The sequence below is a fragment of the Onychostoma macrolepis genome, chromosome 23 (genome assembly GCF_012432095.1).
Source record: "Onychostoma macrolepis isolate SWU-2019 chromosome 23, ASM1243209v1, whole genome shotgun sequence".
Lineage (NCBI taxonomy): Eukaryota > Metazoa > Chordata > Actinopteri > Cypriniformes > Cyprinidae > Onychostoma > Onychostoma macrolepis.
The window spans coordinates 26,979,848-26,996,155 of record NC_081177.1 but is presented as its reverse complement, the minus strand read 5'-3'; the positions used below and the strand labels follow the sequence as shown (position 1 = coordinate 26,996,155).

The 16,308-nt window shown below is 36.8% G+C and overlaps 1 protein-coding gene across 6 annotated transcripts in view; it reads right to left on the bottom strand.

Moving 5' to 3' along the window:
* Window positions 1-16,308, bottom strand: part of LOC131531755 (utrophin-like) — a 248,003-nt gene that overhangs the window by 163,819 nt on the left and 67,876 nt on the right. For 5 of the 6 annotated variants that reach the window (XM_058762784.1, XM_058762788.1, XM_058762786.1 and 2 more), the window contains 14 exons: window positions 15,493-15,672; window positions 15,228-15,383; window positions 13,168-13,317; window positions 12,911-13,072; window positions 11,654-11,785; window positions 7,937-8,110; window positions 7,429-7,584; window positions 6,570-6,740; window positions 6,316-6,495; window positions 4,823-4,951; window positions 4,324-4,494; window positions 4,058-4,234; window positions 2,931-3,059; window positions 462-701 (listed from right to left, as the gene is read on the bottom strand). In XM_058762784.1, the coding sequence (XP_058618767.1) occupies window positions 462-701; window positions 2,931-3,059; window positions 4,058-4,234; window positions 4,324-4,494; window positions 4,823-4,951; window positions 6,316-6,495; window positions 6,570-6,740; window positions 7,429-7,584; window positions 7,937-8,110; window positions 11,654-11,785; window positions 12,911-13,072; window positions 13,168-13,317; window positions 15,228-15,383; window positions 15,493-15,672 (2,307 nt within the window). The remainder of the gene's footprint in view (window positions 1-461; window positions 702-2,930; window positions 3,060-4,057; window positions 4,235-4,323; window positions 4,495-4,822; window positions 4,952-6,315; window positions 6,496-6,569; window positions 6,741-7,428; window positions 7,585-7,936; window positions 8,111-11,653; window positions 11,786-12,910; window positions 13,073-13,167; window positions 13,318-15,227; window positions 15,384-15,492; window positions 15,673-16,308) is intronic. The other variant, XM_058762785.1, reaches the window with a different exon arrangement.

The following is a 16,308-nucleotide window of genomic DNA, read 5'->3' as shown; positions in this document are numbered from 1 at the left end:
TATTTGTAGCAATAGCCAACATTGCATTGTATGGGTCAAAATGATCGATTTTTCTTTTATGCTAAAAATCATTAGGATATTAAGTAAAGATCATGTTCATGATCATCATTTTGTAAATTTCCTACCGTAAATATATCGAAACATCATTTTTGATTGGTAATATGCATTGCTAAGGACTTCATTTGGACAACTTTAAAGGCGATTTTCCTCAATATTTTGATTTTTTTTTTGCACCCTCAGATTTTCAAATAGTTGCATCTCAGCCAAATGTTGTCTGATCCTAACACACAATACATCAATGGAAAGCGTATTCGTTCATCTTTCAGATGACGTGCAAATCTCAATTTCCAAAAAATTGACCGTTATGACTAGTTTTGTGGTCCAGGGTCACATTTGGACTTATTGAACCCTGTCATGAAGGAAACTGTTGTGTCTGAGCAAATTCCTGTAGTGTGTCTGACCCGGAGCGTGTCCTCCTGGCTGGAGAAATCCTCAAACAGTCCTCCGCTGAGCTCTGAGGAGTTCAAGAGCAGCTCGTTGTCGGCCATGGCCAGCAGAACCTTATTAATGTCCAGCAGATAGTCAGACGGGGAGACAGATGCGCTCCTCTCCTCCTGAGGAGAGAGGGATGACTCTGATCTCTGGGCAGGAGAAGACGATGATTCGAGCACAACTGGCTGAGTTCTGACGATATGAATCTCCTGCAGGGAGACAGAGAGAGATAATATAGTGAATATAAGAATTTAGTGGGAGACATACGGTGTTTTCACACATTTAGCATTTGCTTACAATGCAATATAATTTTGTAAACAAGATCTGTTGTAGGAACACCAGCAAATCAGCTGTAAATTGCTGTAAATCTGATGTAACACCGCTATAAAAACAAGGCGTTAAAAGTTGTAACAGCCATAACACAACCGCAAACATTTTTGTAACATAGCCGTTAGAGTCATAACATAGCTGTGAAATAGCCATAACACAACTGTAAACATAACTATCATTAATTTAACACAGCTGTAACAAAGCCATAAACAATGCTGTAACACAGCCATAACAAAACCAATAAGCTGTAAAAATAGCCATAGCATAACTATAAAGCCATAATAGCAAAAAACAATTGGGTAACACAGTTGTAACAGATGTAAATACTATTGTAACACAGCTGTGATGCAGTCAAAACATAGCTTTAGCACAGTTGTAAACATAACTGCAACAGTCATAACACAGCCGAAAACATATCCATAATGCTTCCTGTAACATAAACACAGCTGAAACAGTAGCCGTAACCACTATAAACAGTTGTAACGCAGTCATAATGCAGCCAAAACATAGCTTTAACACATCTGTAAATGTAGCTGTAAAATAGCCATAATGCAACTAGCGATGCAAAGATTATAGATTTTGTTGGTATGATTAAAACATGAGGAATAATCACAGTTTCATGATACTTACAATTTTCATTTTTGTACATTCTACATTTCTTTTGGACCCGATGTAGAGAACTTGGAAACATGGTGAAAAAAAATAATTATATATATATATATATATATATATATATATATATTTTTTTTTTTTCACCATGTTTCAAGTTCTATAATTTTATATATATATATATATATATATATATATATATATATATATATATATATATATATATCTCTTAAATACTACAATAGGGATAATAAATCACAAAGTTAATTAGAGTATTATTATTAATATAAGAGTAATATTAACCATCGCACAGAGGACACTGTTACTAATCAGGGGAATAAACTAAACTATTATTGTAATCAACTGTCATCTGTACATACTCATTTAATAAAATAATAATTTTTGTCTCTGATAAACACACCATTTTAAGCTGGTGCACCGCAAGTGTAACTTTATTTTCGTTTTTCGCAAGTTGCAACAGTTCTGTTCCCTGCAACAGAAATCCTCGGTGTAGCGGAGCCTTTACGATTAATTAACCGTGACGTTTTAAAGCACCGTTAATCGCTGCATCCCTAAATACGACCGCAAACACAGCCACAATCATCGTTTTAACAGCCGTAACACAGCCATAAAGAATGCTGTAATAAAGCCTTAGCATAGCCAAAACATAGCTTTAACACAGCTGTAAACATAGGCCTAGCTGAAAAATACCCATAACAGTCATAAACATAGTTGTTATAAAGCCTTAACAGCTGTTGTAACAGACATAACAGTCAAAACACACATATTTGAACACAGCCTTAAACTGAGCTGTAAAACAGCCATAACAATAAACATAATCAATGCTATAAACACAGCTGTAGCACAGCTGAAACAAGGCTGTAATACAGTTGTAAACAATGTTCTAAAATAGCCATAACAGCCATAAACAAAAACTGTAACAAAGCTGAAACACTGTTGTAACACACACAATGCAGGCAAAATATTACTTTAACAAAGCTCTAAACATAGCTTTAATTCAGCCATAACACAGCTGTAAACTTAATCATGACTGCAGCAGAGCTATCACAGCCTTAATCACAGCTGTAACACGGTTACAATACTGTAAAAAAGGTGTAACAGCTGTAAAGTATCCATCATTTCAAGCATGCACAAGGTCAGGGTGTTCTGGTGCTATAAGACTTGGATTGGAAGAGTGGAACCAAAAGCATCTTCCTCTTATAGACAACCATCACATCACACACAACCGCAAATGTAAACACTGTGTACATAAATTGCAGCCCATTCAAACAGCAGCTACCTACTATTTCTGAAAGAAAATTTTGATTTTAGAATTTCAGGAGTTTTAGATATGTCTGAATAGTAGCCATACTATTAATAAACAGAAATCTGTTTCTAGACATGTTAATACCGCAATTTAACGGGTTTTAAGTGTGAAAGTGGCTTGAAATTAAGAGCTGGTGTTACGTGGCTGACATGTTAAGAGTGCATGAAATGACCTTGTAGCCTGTCTGGAGCAGCAGGAGTCTCCTGCGGATGTCTTCTCTTCTGTCCTCATCAGGAACAGACAGCAGCACCTCCTCTCCTCTCCTCAAAACCTCCTCAACACGAGCTTTCTCCTCATCCAACTAAAACACAAATACACTCATTCAGGACAAACACGTGACGCTTTATATATTGCCGTTTATGTAGACACCTGGTGTAACGAGCAAGTGCAACACCTCATTGTTGAAGGAATAGTTCACCAAAAAAATGAACATTCACTGAAAATTTACTCACCCTCAAATGAGGTTTTTTGTTTTTTTTGTTCTTTTTTATGGTATCAGATTTAGAGAAATGTTCAATTCTATCACTTGTTCACTAATGGATCCTCTGCAGTGAATGGGTGCCGTCAGAATGAGAGTCCAAACAGCTGATAAAAACATCACAAGTAATCCACACCACTCCAGTCCATCAGTTAACATCTTGTGAAGTGAAAAGCTGCGTGTTTGTAACAAACACATGCATCATTAACTTGAAACCATCGCTTCTGGCCAAAATACGAGTCCATAATCCATAATAACGCTTTCCTCTCAAATCAAAATCAACCCACATATTTGTTTTTGAGCCATTTTGGACTATTTTGGCTTGTAAACTGTGCTTGATCTGTGCAGATTTCTCCCCTGATTCAGGTGAGATGGCTTTTTCGCTGGAGGAAGTGTTATTATAAATAGAGGTATCGTATTTTAACCGGAAGCAACTGTTTTAAGTTAAAAATCGTCCTAATGATGGATTGCTTTCTGACAAATACACAGCTCTTCACTTCAGCTTTTCACTTTAACTGATGGACTGGAGTGGTGTGGGTTATTGAGATGTTTTTATCAGCCGTTTGGACTCTCATTCTGACGGCACCCATTCACTGCAGAGGATCCATCGCTGAACAAATGATGCAATGCTACATTTCTCCAAATCTGATGAAGAAACAATCTTTGATGGTCTAAGGGTGAGTAAATCTTCAGGAAATTTTCATTTTTTGGAGAACTATTCTTTTAAAATAAAAAAAATAAAAAAAACGGCCACCTTCAAAATATTATGCCACCTCACTTATTAAATTCTCATCAGATGTGTGTTTGAGATGTGTGTGTACCCTCTCATCATCAGGCGTGTGTGTTTTCTCCTGTTGCTCCAGGGCTCTGATAGTAGCTAGTAGGTCTGATTCGAACAGCTGCAGCTGTGAGGACGAGAGAAGAGGAGCAGACCTCCCGTCTGCCACCACCTGCTGCGGCCGCACTGCCTCCTGTCTGACCTCCAGACCTGCAGACACCTGAACAAAACACACACGCTTAGCACTGGCTAATGAGCGGCTGGAACACAAGCTCCACTCAGGCCTGTGCTGAGCTGCTGGAGTCGTACCTGAGCAGAGCTGATGTGCTGCGCCACCTTGTGGAAGTTGCGGTTGAGGTCGGCGAGTTTGGGCTCCACCAGCTCTCTGCACACCGGCCCTCTGCTGGTCATCAATATCACTGCCTGATCACGAGCGCTGTCCACACGCACGCTCATCCCCTCCAACTCACACAGCACAGCCTGCCAGACACACAGAGGAGGTTTAATACATTAATGCATCTTAATGCAATCATGTTTCACTAGACTAGAAAAAAAAGGTTGTTTTTGTCATCTTCTATCAAAATGTAATTACTTTCTCTGCCTCTGAAACATTTTCTTTGCTGCCGATACAATCTTGGTCATGGGGCAGAGCAAAAATAATATTAACCAACAATATCGTAGCCTAACATTTATGATCCAAACAAATCCTGATGAATCATGTTGAATATTCACTTTCACTGAAAAGACACAAATAACCAAGTCTCTGTGTGTGTGTGTGTGTGTGTGTGTGTGTGTGTGTTGCTTTCACCTTCATCATTCTCTCTCTCTCGGCTGCAGGCATCTTCTCCATCTCATCCAGTCGTATCTCCGTCTGATAGAGCCATGTGCTGATATGAGCCAAATTCTCATCAAACATCTCCACCTCACGCCGGTGATTCTACAACACACACACACACACACACAGAGCATGCATGATACAGCATCTTTAAGTAACGTAAATGTGCTGCTAACATATAAACATTTTTAATATTATGATTATTTTGTTGACTATCTGCAAGATTCGAAAAAATTCGATTCGACTATGAAAATCCTTAGTCGGGGACACCCCTAATAATAATAATAATAATAATAATATATATATATATATATATATATATATATATATATATATATATATATATATATATATATATATATATATATATATATATATATATATATATATATATATAAAACATTACAATATGACATATATAAAACAAAAATGTTGTCCATCCAGCATCGGTTTAATTCCTTTTCTAAGAATAAAAAAGATAATACAAATACTAATTATCATAATTACATATTCTATTATGCTTATAGGTGACATTTCAAACCTGTACAACTTTGATGTTAATGAAACTCTGCCAAACAGACTGCTAATGACTGATACCTCCCATGTGAGTTGAGTTTGCATATAAATGAGTAATTATGAAGGTCTTCCCCCATCATTTACAGATAAATGAGACTCCAGACACAAGCTCTGTTGTTTGTTTGTTTGTGTGCGTGTACATACATTAGCATATTTTAGAAACAAATTGTACCCAGAAGTGAGCAAACCTGAAAAAAAAATCCTTTTCAAGACGACCACGGATGTTCTTTGTAAAAACAACACTTTTTTTTTTTTTTCATTGTCATTGTTGTTGTTCTTTTTTTCTTTTTATTATAAAAAAAAAAAACATTAGGTTGTGGGTTACTTTATATATTAAGGGTATAGTGTCAGTTTGTAACTAAAACTAAAACTATTAAAAACATTTATGTTAATTCAAAAACTTGAAATAAAATATATACATTAGATGATCAATAGAAATGTAATAGAAATGTTGCCTTGGCAGCTAAATAAACAAGTATTAAGTTGAAGTACCAAAATTTCTAAATTACTACTGACAAACAAATAAAAACAAAAAAGCTGAACTAAATCTAAAAAGGAAATAAAAATAAACGTATACAGTACTATAATAATAATAATAATAAATAATTTTTTTCCCCTTTACTAATTCTAAAAATGCAGAAATTATTGTTGGGTTAGTTTATAGTATTTATAATTAGCTGAATATAAAAACAAAAGTCTATGAAATGTCCCCATTTAGATATCTATAAGTATGTGTGTGTGTGTGTGTGTGTGTGTGTGTGTGTGTGTGTGTGTGTATCATGTGCTGCTATCTTTCCAATCAGTCTTGACAAATCACACAGAACTGAATGAAGCAGTTGTTGGGATGATGTGAACCTAAATGACTGATGTAAGTTCAAGCAGTCACTCACCAGAACAGCACTGAGCCAGTCCTCGATCAGCGTGTGCACACGCTCCCAGTCCTCATTCAGCTCAAACAGCTGATCCTCCAGCTGAGCCTCGCTGCCCTCCACCAAGGCCTGCAGGGCGGCGCTGTTCTCCATCACCGCCGACAGATCGCTCTTCTTGCGCTCAGACTCCTTCAACACGCCCTACAGACAAACACTCATGTAACACACACTCGGTGTAAAGACTCCATGAGCCAGCGACTGTCAAACACACTCACGTTAGCCCATGTGATCTCCGTCTCGATATCGGCAGGCATGTCTCCTGAGCTGAGCTTCTCTTTCAGCTGAGTCTCAGTGTGGCTCATCCAGGCCTGCAGGGCGGCGCTGTCCTTCTGCAGCCGCTGAGACAGAGACAAGGCCTTCTCCAAATCCTGCTTCCCCTCAGTCACCTAACCACACAAAAATAGCTTTCCTAACTCATTTTACTTTTGTAATGTGATGTATTTCTGACTGGATTTTATCCACTGGAAACTGATTGGGTGGTGAAAAGTAGAAATACAGAGGATGTAGAGGCTGAACATAACCTTTATTTTTCAAATCTAAAACCTTAAGTTGCAAAAGCAAAATGTAAAAAATCAAACAAAAAAAACATGCGTGCGTTGCTTTTATTGCGGTTTTAAACATGTATGTGTAAATGTGCACAGTAGGGCTGTCAAAAAAAAAAAAATTCGAATTTTGAATATTCATTGAATTTAAAATAAAAATCCACGTTTGAATGCAAAAATGTTGCATTCGAATTTAAGGTGTGCGTCAGGGTGCCTTTACAGTGGTGCACAAGATGCGATGACGATGTACGTGTCGTTGCATTTTAATGCTTTTTTAGCCTATCCAGTTGAAGCCACTGGATGTTGTTCATTTGTTGTTTATTCAAAATAAGATCAAAAGAGAAGATCTTGTTTACGTCAAAACTGAAACCAAGCCATTCACACATCTATCACCGTTGCACTCGCGTCTCGCACAAGAGAGCCGCATGTTTCGAAAGCCATGTAATACTAATGCAAGTTCAACTTTAAAAAAAAACACATTTCGAGACTTTATGGCAGTTAACCATGTGTGTGTGTGTAAATGTGCACAGACCTGAGCTCCCAGCTCATTGTAGAGTAATTTGAGGGCGGTGAGTTGTTCGTCCATTCCTTTAGGATTTTCCGTCTGCTGTTTCTGTACGATCTGTCTTCCTGTTTTAATCACCGTCTCCACCTCCAGTTTCACCTCACTCAAGATCTTATACAGTTTCTGCATTTATAAAAACAACACGCATACATAAAGCACAAGCAGTATGTGAGTCCATGAGGTGTGTTTTTCAGTGTTGTTACTGTAAAACAAACTATTAAAAAAATTATTTTGGTAACGAATACAAGTGAAAATAAAATAAAATCAAACAAAAATTACTACTAAAACTACTAAAATTACAATGACTAAAACTGAAATAAAAATAAAGCTATACACAAAGAAAGAAAAAATAAAAAAAGACAAAAGTACCTAACAAAATTGCTAAAACTTAAACTAAAATTAAAACTATAAAAATAAAAATCCAATTCAAAATATTAATACGTACTATAATAATAATGCCTGTGTGTTTTCTCACCATGCATCCGGTCAGGTGGGTCTGGATCTCCTCTGGTTGTGTGTCTTTCAGGTCAAGGACGTAAAGTTCGGCTTTAGCGTTTTCCAGAATCCTCTTGCAGTCCAGCATTCGCTGCTCAAAGTTGGCCGGTTTCTGGAACAGCTGGAATTTGGTACTAATCTCACGGAGTTTCCGCTAAACAAAACAGAGATACACAAGATAAACTTCAAAGCTGGAATACGCTACACTACTATTAAAATCTGAACAGATTTAAAAATGCTAGGCATCATACACTGGACGACTTTGTTAATGCTTACAGAGGAAAAATTGGGACCAGTTGCATAAACATAGCCACTATGTTAAGACTGTGTCTTAAGAACTAGTTTGACCAACTAGTAGCTAGCCAAGTGTAATCAGACTTACTTTTTGGATTCAAATGAGATAATTCTCCCATTTTATAACTGACTTTAAAATGTTATGACCAGTCTTAAAGGAAAAAACTAAAAAATAAATAACTTTTAAAGACTAGTCTAAGCAGTTTATGCAGCCGGCCCCGGGGCATTGCACACTAAATGACTGAATATCACACATTACTAGACTTTGATCACAGATTGCCAAACACCACAAACTCACACAGAAACAGGCAAGCATTGCGTGCTCTAAAATCAGCTCAAAATATCAAGAATGTTTAATATCCTCCAACTGGAAGGAGTCATAGTCTGAAAATAAAAACACTACACTACACGATTTTCTGTGAAATCCGTCAACTCAACCCAGCAGACTGGTCCTGACCTTCTGAGACCAGCATTGATCTCTCCAGACTGAAAATCAAAGCAAAAATCTGGGGAAAAAATCTGGGCAAAAGCGGTGTAGTGCATTCCAGTTTTCGTGTATTCAACATTTTTGTAATTTATTTATTTATTTTGTAAATGCTGGGTTAAAATAATTTGTTCATTAAAATAAAGCTGAAATAAAATAAAATATAAATATTAGATGTAACCTTTAAATGACCTTAAGTTTAAGCTCTACAATTGCACACTGAAAATAAATAAAAACTGAATTAAACCCTAAAACTAAACCTGAAATAAATTAAACATAAATAGTAATATAAAAAACGAGACAAACACCTTTTACAATTACAAACAAAACAATTAACTAAAAAAAGCTAATTCAAAATGAATAAAAACTATTAAATATTATATAAATTATACTATAATAACACGTGTACAGAATGAAATCTCAAAATCTCGGGACAAAAGCGGTTCCATAACCAACAATTTAAGACACTCGCTTATACTCACTAATTCAATCCAGGTTCAATGAGTTAAGATAATTTGATGTGACGCTTATTCTTAAGCAGCCCTTAAAGTCGATCATGGATCAAGGCAAGGCAAGTTTATTTATATAGCACATTTCATACACAGTGGTAATTCAAAGTGCTTTACATAAAAGGAATTGAAATAGTCATTAAAAAATAATAATAATCACAACAATAAAAACAAAGTGATTTAAAAATTGATTTAAAAAGAATTTAAAACAGTTAAGAATAGAAAATGATTATACATAGTGCAATCAGTTCGGACGTAGCACAGTGCTCATTCAACAAATGCACAGCTAAACAGATGAGTTTTGAGTCTGGATTTAAATGTGGCTAATGTTTTTGCACATCTGATCTCTTCTGGAAGCTAGTTCCAACTGCGGGCGGCATGATGGCTAAAAGCGGACTCCCCTTGTTTTGTGTAAACCCTTGGTATTTCTAACTGACTCGATCCTAATGATCTGAGTGGTCTGTTAAGTTTATATTCAGTGAGCATATCTGCAATGTATTTAGGTCCTAGGCCATTTAGAGATTTATAAACGAGTAAAAGTACTTTAAAATCAATCCTAAATGTAACTGGAAGCCAGTGTAAGGACATGAGGACTGGTGTAATATGCTCAGATTTTCTGGTTCTAGTCAGAATCCTGGCAGCAGCGTTCTGGATGAGCTGCAGCTGTCTAATGGTCTTCTTTGGAAGGCCAGTGAAGAGACCATTACAATAACCCACCCTGCTGGTGATAAAGGCATGAACAAATTTCTCCAAGTCTTGACTGGAAACAAAACATCTAATTCTTGCAATGATTTTGAGATGATAGTATGCTGATTTAGTTACTGCTTTGACATGACTACTAAAACTAAGGTCTGTCTCCAGAAATACCCCAAGATTTTTGACTTGGTTTTTAGTTGATTGACCCCTAGAGTCAAGGTATGCATTCACCTTGAGAACTTCATCTTTGTTTCCAAATGCAATGACTTCAGTTTTCTCCTTGTTTAACTGAAGAAAGTTCTGGGACATCCAACAGTTTATTTCATCAATGCATTGGCAGAGGGAGTCAATGGGGCTACAGTCATTTGGAGATAAGGCTAGGTAAATCTGGGCATCATCAGCATAGCTGTGATAGGCAATCTGGTTAGTGGGAGCATATACAGGCAAAACAAGAGCGGTGCAAGAATTGAGCCTTGTGGGACTCCGCATGTCATGGACGTCCACTTAGACTTATGCTCTCCTATACTCACATAATAACGTCTCCCTTCTAAGTACGACCTGAACCATTGGAGTACCATCCCAGAAAGCCTGACCCAGTTTTCCAGTCTCTCTAGAAGTATGTTATGATCAACAGTGTCAAACGCAGCACTAAGATCTAGTAGTACCAGCACTGATATTTTGCCAGAATCAGAATTGAAGCGAATATCATTTATTATCTTAATAAGCGCTGTCTCTGTGCTATGATGTGCTCGGAAACCAGATTGAAAATTATCCATGTATCCATTTGAGTTTAAGTAGTTGTTCAGCTGATTAAAAACTACCTTTTCAATAATCTTACCTATGAAAGGAAGATTTGATATTGGTCTATAGGTTGTTCAACATTGTGTTATCAAGATTGCGCTTTTTCAAATCAAATCGATCCACCACGGCAAACAGAGAATATATTTGTGCTGTTTAATGCTTTTGAGACGATTGGGTTTTCCTCAGTGTATAACTGACACACCACAGTTAAATTATTCATCTGTAAATGTTAGAAAGTCGAGAGAAAGGTTGCATGGCTACAAACTGCTGATCAACTGAATGCGCAAGTAGCAACTATGTTAAAATATTTTCATATATCTTAGAAAAATGTCATTAAATCTTGGGCACAATACATTAAATACAGTCAGTTGTAGTCTATATTTTTATTTATTTGATTTATTTAGGTTGCATTTTCTGTATTCTTTTATTTTTGGACTGATAATAAAGTCAAATAATTGTATGTAAGAGAGTCAGTGGTAATATCAATGTGTTCCTATTTGGTCAGTGTTAGAGGAGCTCAGCTTAGCCTGACAGTTAGCCTGCTCTAGACCTGGGCTGCGTTTCCCAAAAGCATTGTAAGCTTAAGCGCATCGTAGACCAATTGAAACCAATGGAGCTACGATCAACTTATGCTGGGAAACTAACCTGGGCTGCGTTTTCCAAAAGCATCATAAGCCTAAGTTGCCACAGTGACTGAGCTTGAGTTATGTTAAATTTGCTTTATGGAACCAAATCATTTGACAAGGAGTCAGACTAAATTAAATAAGCCTGGCTTATTTGGTAAACCTGATTTATGAAACAGCCCCCAGGATTAATTAACTAAACCAGGGTGAAGTATGAACGGTGTGGGAAAAAAAAAGTCTTGTGATTTGCATTACCGCACCTGTCCTGCGGGGGCAATATTGTGTCTCACCTGTAACTGGTCCAGTTGGGTTCCTCCTCGCACTGATTTGCCCTCTGGGACAGTCGAAGGCACGTTACCTACATTCCTCCTCCTCAGATCCTCCAGTGTGGCCTCATGGGCCGCAATCTCGGCCTGAATGTCCTGCAGAGAGCATTTTTAGGACCAGTTTTACTAACAGCTTGTACCAGCGCAAACCGTCTTTTGGCATTAAAATACAGTAGTACTGTCAGGTTTTACTAAAGACGCGCAGTGACGAATTAGCTCTGAAAAGGCGTGGACAGAGTTATTTTTGCACCTGACCTTACTGAATATGCATTTCTAGGAGTTTCCCGTTCAGATGCAAAATTTATGGGAGGAGAGTATTCAAATGAATCACGCAACGAGATTTACTAACGTTTGCGCTCGTCAAATTACTGGCATTTGCGCCATTATTTAACGCCCAAAAAAAGAATGTCTTAAACTATTTTGCGCTTGAAATTGATGGACACGTATTCATTTATTTGGAAAGAACACATTATCTGAACGTATCGTTTGCCAAGCCATGTTATTTTTAAGTTGCTTCAGGAAATAAAAGACGACTTGGAACCCTCATCTAGGAATCACGCAATACCAGCCCTTACCAAAATTAACCATGGTTTTACTACAAATAAAAACTGCTACTACAGTTAACCACAAATGAACTATGGTTTTGCTACACTAACCATAGTTTAACCATAGTATTTGTAGCATAAACTGTGGTTATACAAATGGATATCAATGCACCAAAAAAACACAGTTACTACATTTTTACTATAATAAAACTTAATTTTCAAAAAATAAAAGTTAATTTTCAAAACTGTTGCAACCCTTCATTTTTTGGCCTCCGGTTCTTTCCAACGTACTGTAGCTTATTTCTTTCTTTATTGTTTATTAATCTATTCGCAACTACGCTAATTTGCGCTGCGTTTGGTATATTGCGTTGGTCGATATGTAAATGAGATGTCACGTCTGTGTTGTTTAATTAACTGTGCGCATTGTTAGTAAATCACCTGCAGAAATTTCCACGCCCATCGGTGCTCTTTTGTAATTGTGCTATCGCGCTAATTTGCCCTGTTTAGTAAAACTGGCCCTTTATGTTAAATGCACAAGACTAAAAGAGTATTATAATATTATATAAGTAATATAATGATATATGTCATTGGTGATTGGAAATCTTGAGTATCTCTGAATATCTACATGTCAGAAGAGTGTGGTTTGTGGTATCTGTTGTGAACGAGGAGCTCAGACCTGAGCTTCCTGTGGCAGCTGGAAGGCGTCGATGCGGTCGGTGAGGTACGAGGTGAGCTTTTGGTCCAGCTGCGTTAGAGACATCTGTAGTGCGTGTAAAGCCGTCTCGCTCTCTCTCAGAGTCCCCAACTTCTGCTCCAGAGACATCTGACGTGCAGCAGCCTACAACACACACACACATGAATGTAACACTGCACATATGATGTGAATCGGAATCAGTTTTGGTGAATCATTTGATCTGTTAAAAACGAACACACCAGCTGAGTCAGCTCTTCGTAGCGTGAGTTGAAGCTCTCCAGTTTCTCGCTGATGAGTTCATCCAGAATGCCTCCGTCTATGAGAGTCTGGGCCAGCTCTCGGATCTGAGTCCTGTTATCACCCGGATGACGCAGAACCGACTCCAGAGACTGGAGACACAATCAGACATAATCAAAAAGCATATGTGGTCACATTGTATGTTTAACGCTTAAGGTGTGGTCAGTTTGTGGGCAAAATAATCTATTGTCAATAATGTAGCAATGTATCACTTTCAAACCAAGCAGCTTTCTGTTGATCAGTGCAACAAATCTGTGAGAGCAACTTGAACACATATATGTGACCCTGGAGCACAAAACCAGTCATAAGCAGCACAGGTATATTTGTAGCAATAGCCAACAATACAAAATCAAAAATACAAAAATCATTAGGATATTAAGTAAAGATCATGTTCCATGAATATATTTTGTAAATTTCCTACCGTAAATATCTCAAAACTTAATTTTTGATTAGTAATATGCATTGCCAAGACTAAAGCAAAATTCAGCCAGCTACATAAAAACTGGACTCGTTTAAGAGCTGTTCATGTGCAAAATAGAGCTGCATGATTCTGGATAAATTGAGGGTTTTTTTGTTTGTTTGTTTGTTTTGTTTTTAAATGGAGCTAGTGGTTCTCTCATGATTCTGAAGAAAAAACTTTAGACAGCTAAACAAAATCACGTGTTATTTTGAATGATTCAATGACAAAGATTTACTTGTTTTATCACTGGATGAATCTAGGGCTGCAACTAACGATTATTTTAATAATCGATTAATCTGTCGATTATTTTTTCAATTAATCGATGAATCGGATTTAAAAAAACAAAACAAAAAAAGCATTCATTTCCAACCCTTTATTCAAAAACAGAACTAAAATCTTTAGAAAGTGCACAAACATGTTGCTCCTTGAACATCCCTGAGCTGTTATAATAATAATAAAATAAAATAAAAATGGACTAACACAAAAAACATACACATGTATGCTTTACATCTGCCAAATATATAGACTTTTGGGGGGGGGGGGGGGTGCAAAAATTAAATAATTTAACAACACTGCGTCGTTAGCGTTGGTATTGTATCAGACACCTGCACTTAACATTATATGAAAATCAAGCTCAAATGGAGTTAATAATGTTTTTGACCAGAGAATGACGGAGATGGAGTGTTTTGTCTGTCGTTAGAACGGCTGTAACTGTTATGCAGTGCATAAGTGCATTAAGTGCATTATGCTTTCATCAACTTTTACAGGTTATATAACTTTGATTGTAGCTATATGGGCGCTTAGTTTTTTCTTGTCGTTTAATACACTTGGCCAAAATCTCAAATTAAGCGCTTATGCACATAATGCACAGGATATTTAAAACGTATATAGACAGCAAATAACTAATTCTTCTCCACTCTTCAAACACACAAAAACATTATCCTTTACTGACATAGTGTTTGAGTAAAGAAAACGCTGTACTATTCAAACAATTATTTATTCACCCTTGCATTGCGAAAAAGCAGAGATCTCATCTCCTCCAGGCTGTCTTGTGCGCGTCAATCTGAACGGAGGCGGGTGAAGTTACGAGGTCTCGCTGAGAGCTCGATGATCCAATGGCGTTCTGAGTTTTACTGACAAGTTATTTTAATGCTTATCATTGGTTTACTATTTTTAAAACTCTCTGATTTAAAATAATAAAACGAATTATAAGCGACTCAAGTTTGGATAATTTTTCACAGCACCTGAATGGGCTAGGGTATGGCAACTGCCATACTCTGCCATACGCATAACGCCGCCCTGCTCCCACACCTTGGATGACTTGGGTCGCACGGATTTCTCTGCCTCCGCCATGTATCTTTCCTCTACCTCCGCTCGTTTTTTTTTTTACTTTTTGTTTTTTATTTATTTCGATTCCCAACCCTATTGCGATATCTGAATGGGGAAATCTTTCACCTTTACTTGAAATTCCCAATGACGTGGATTGATATTGAAATTATTGGATTTTGGCTGCAAAAATGTGTTGAAAGTGCTAAACCACACCTTCAGCATGAAAGCCGTTACCTCCAGAGCCTGGCTGATAGACTCTGTGTTTTCTGGGACGTTTTCAGTGGCTTGAACTTTCTCCTCCAGTGTGTTCAACCAGCCAGACTCCACATCCAGATACTGCAGCAGCTCGATCCAGCACGACCACACCTCCTGAACATCAGTACAAACACATCAGATCTCAGCTAAACAACGAGGAACCAAACCACACCTGGAGCAGGGCTGTCCAATAGCAAGGCTTCCTCTGTCTGTGTGTGTGTACCTCAAGCGTGTGGCACTTGCTCTTGAAGCGATCACAGAGTTTCTGGTAGTTCTGCAGCACATCGGTGAGCTCAGGGTTCAGATCAGGACCACCAGGGGGGGTCTTACTAGTCAATACATTAATGCTGTCCTTCAAAATCTTCACACGCACTTCCTTCTGTAACACATCCTCTTTAGCCCTCTGAAACACAGAAGGAGAGAGAACATTTTCACAAAAGTCTATAAGTATGTTAATAAATAAATAAATAAATACATACATACATACATACATAAATAAATAAATAAATAAATAAATAAATAAATAAATAAATAAATAAATAAATAAATAAATAAATAAATAAATAAATAAATGGTCAGACACAAGGAAGGCAACTATCATGAAAAACCTTTGGCACAAGAAACATTGTCAGGGCTTCAGAAAAATAATTATAAAAAATAAAGTAATACAGATTAAAAAAAACAAAAACATTTCACAACAAAACAACAACACAAAAAATGACACAATACCAAAACTATTTGGCATTTACAACCTGCTCGAAATTAGTTTTAAATCATAAAAAGGTACAACTTTACATTCATTTTTACCAATAAATATTTAGCAAACAATATATAATAATCACTTGTTTATGTATAATCAAAAGTAAACATAAAAATACCAGTGTTACTGTATCAAAACTGAAACTATTTAAATAATTTGTTAAGAAATAAAGCTGAACTAAAATATCAATTTATATGAAAAATGTAAACATTAGAAGTGTTGCCTTTGCGACCAACTAAACATTAGTTGAAGAACTAAAATGACTAAAACTCAGGAAAA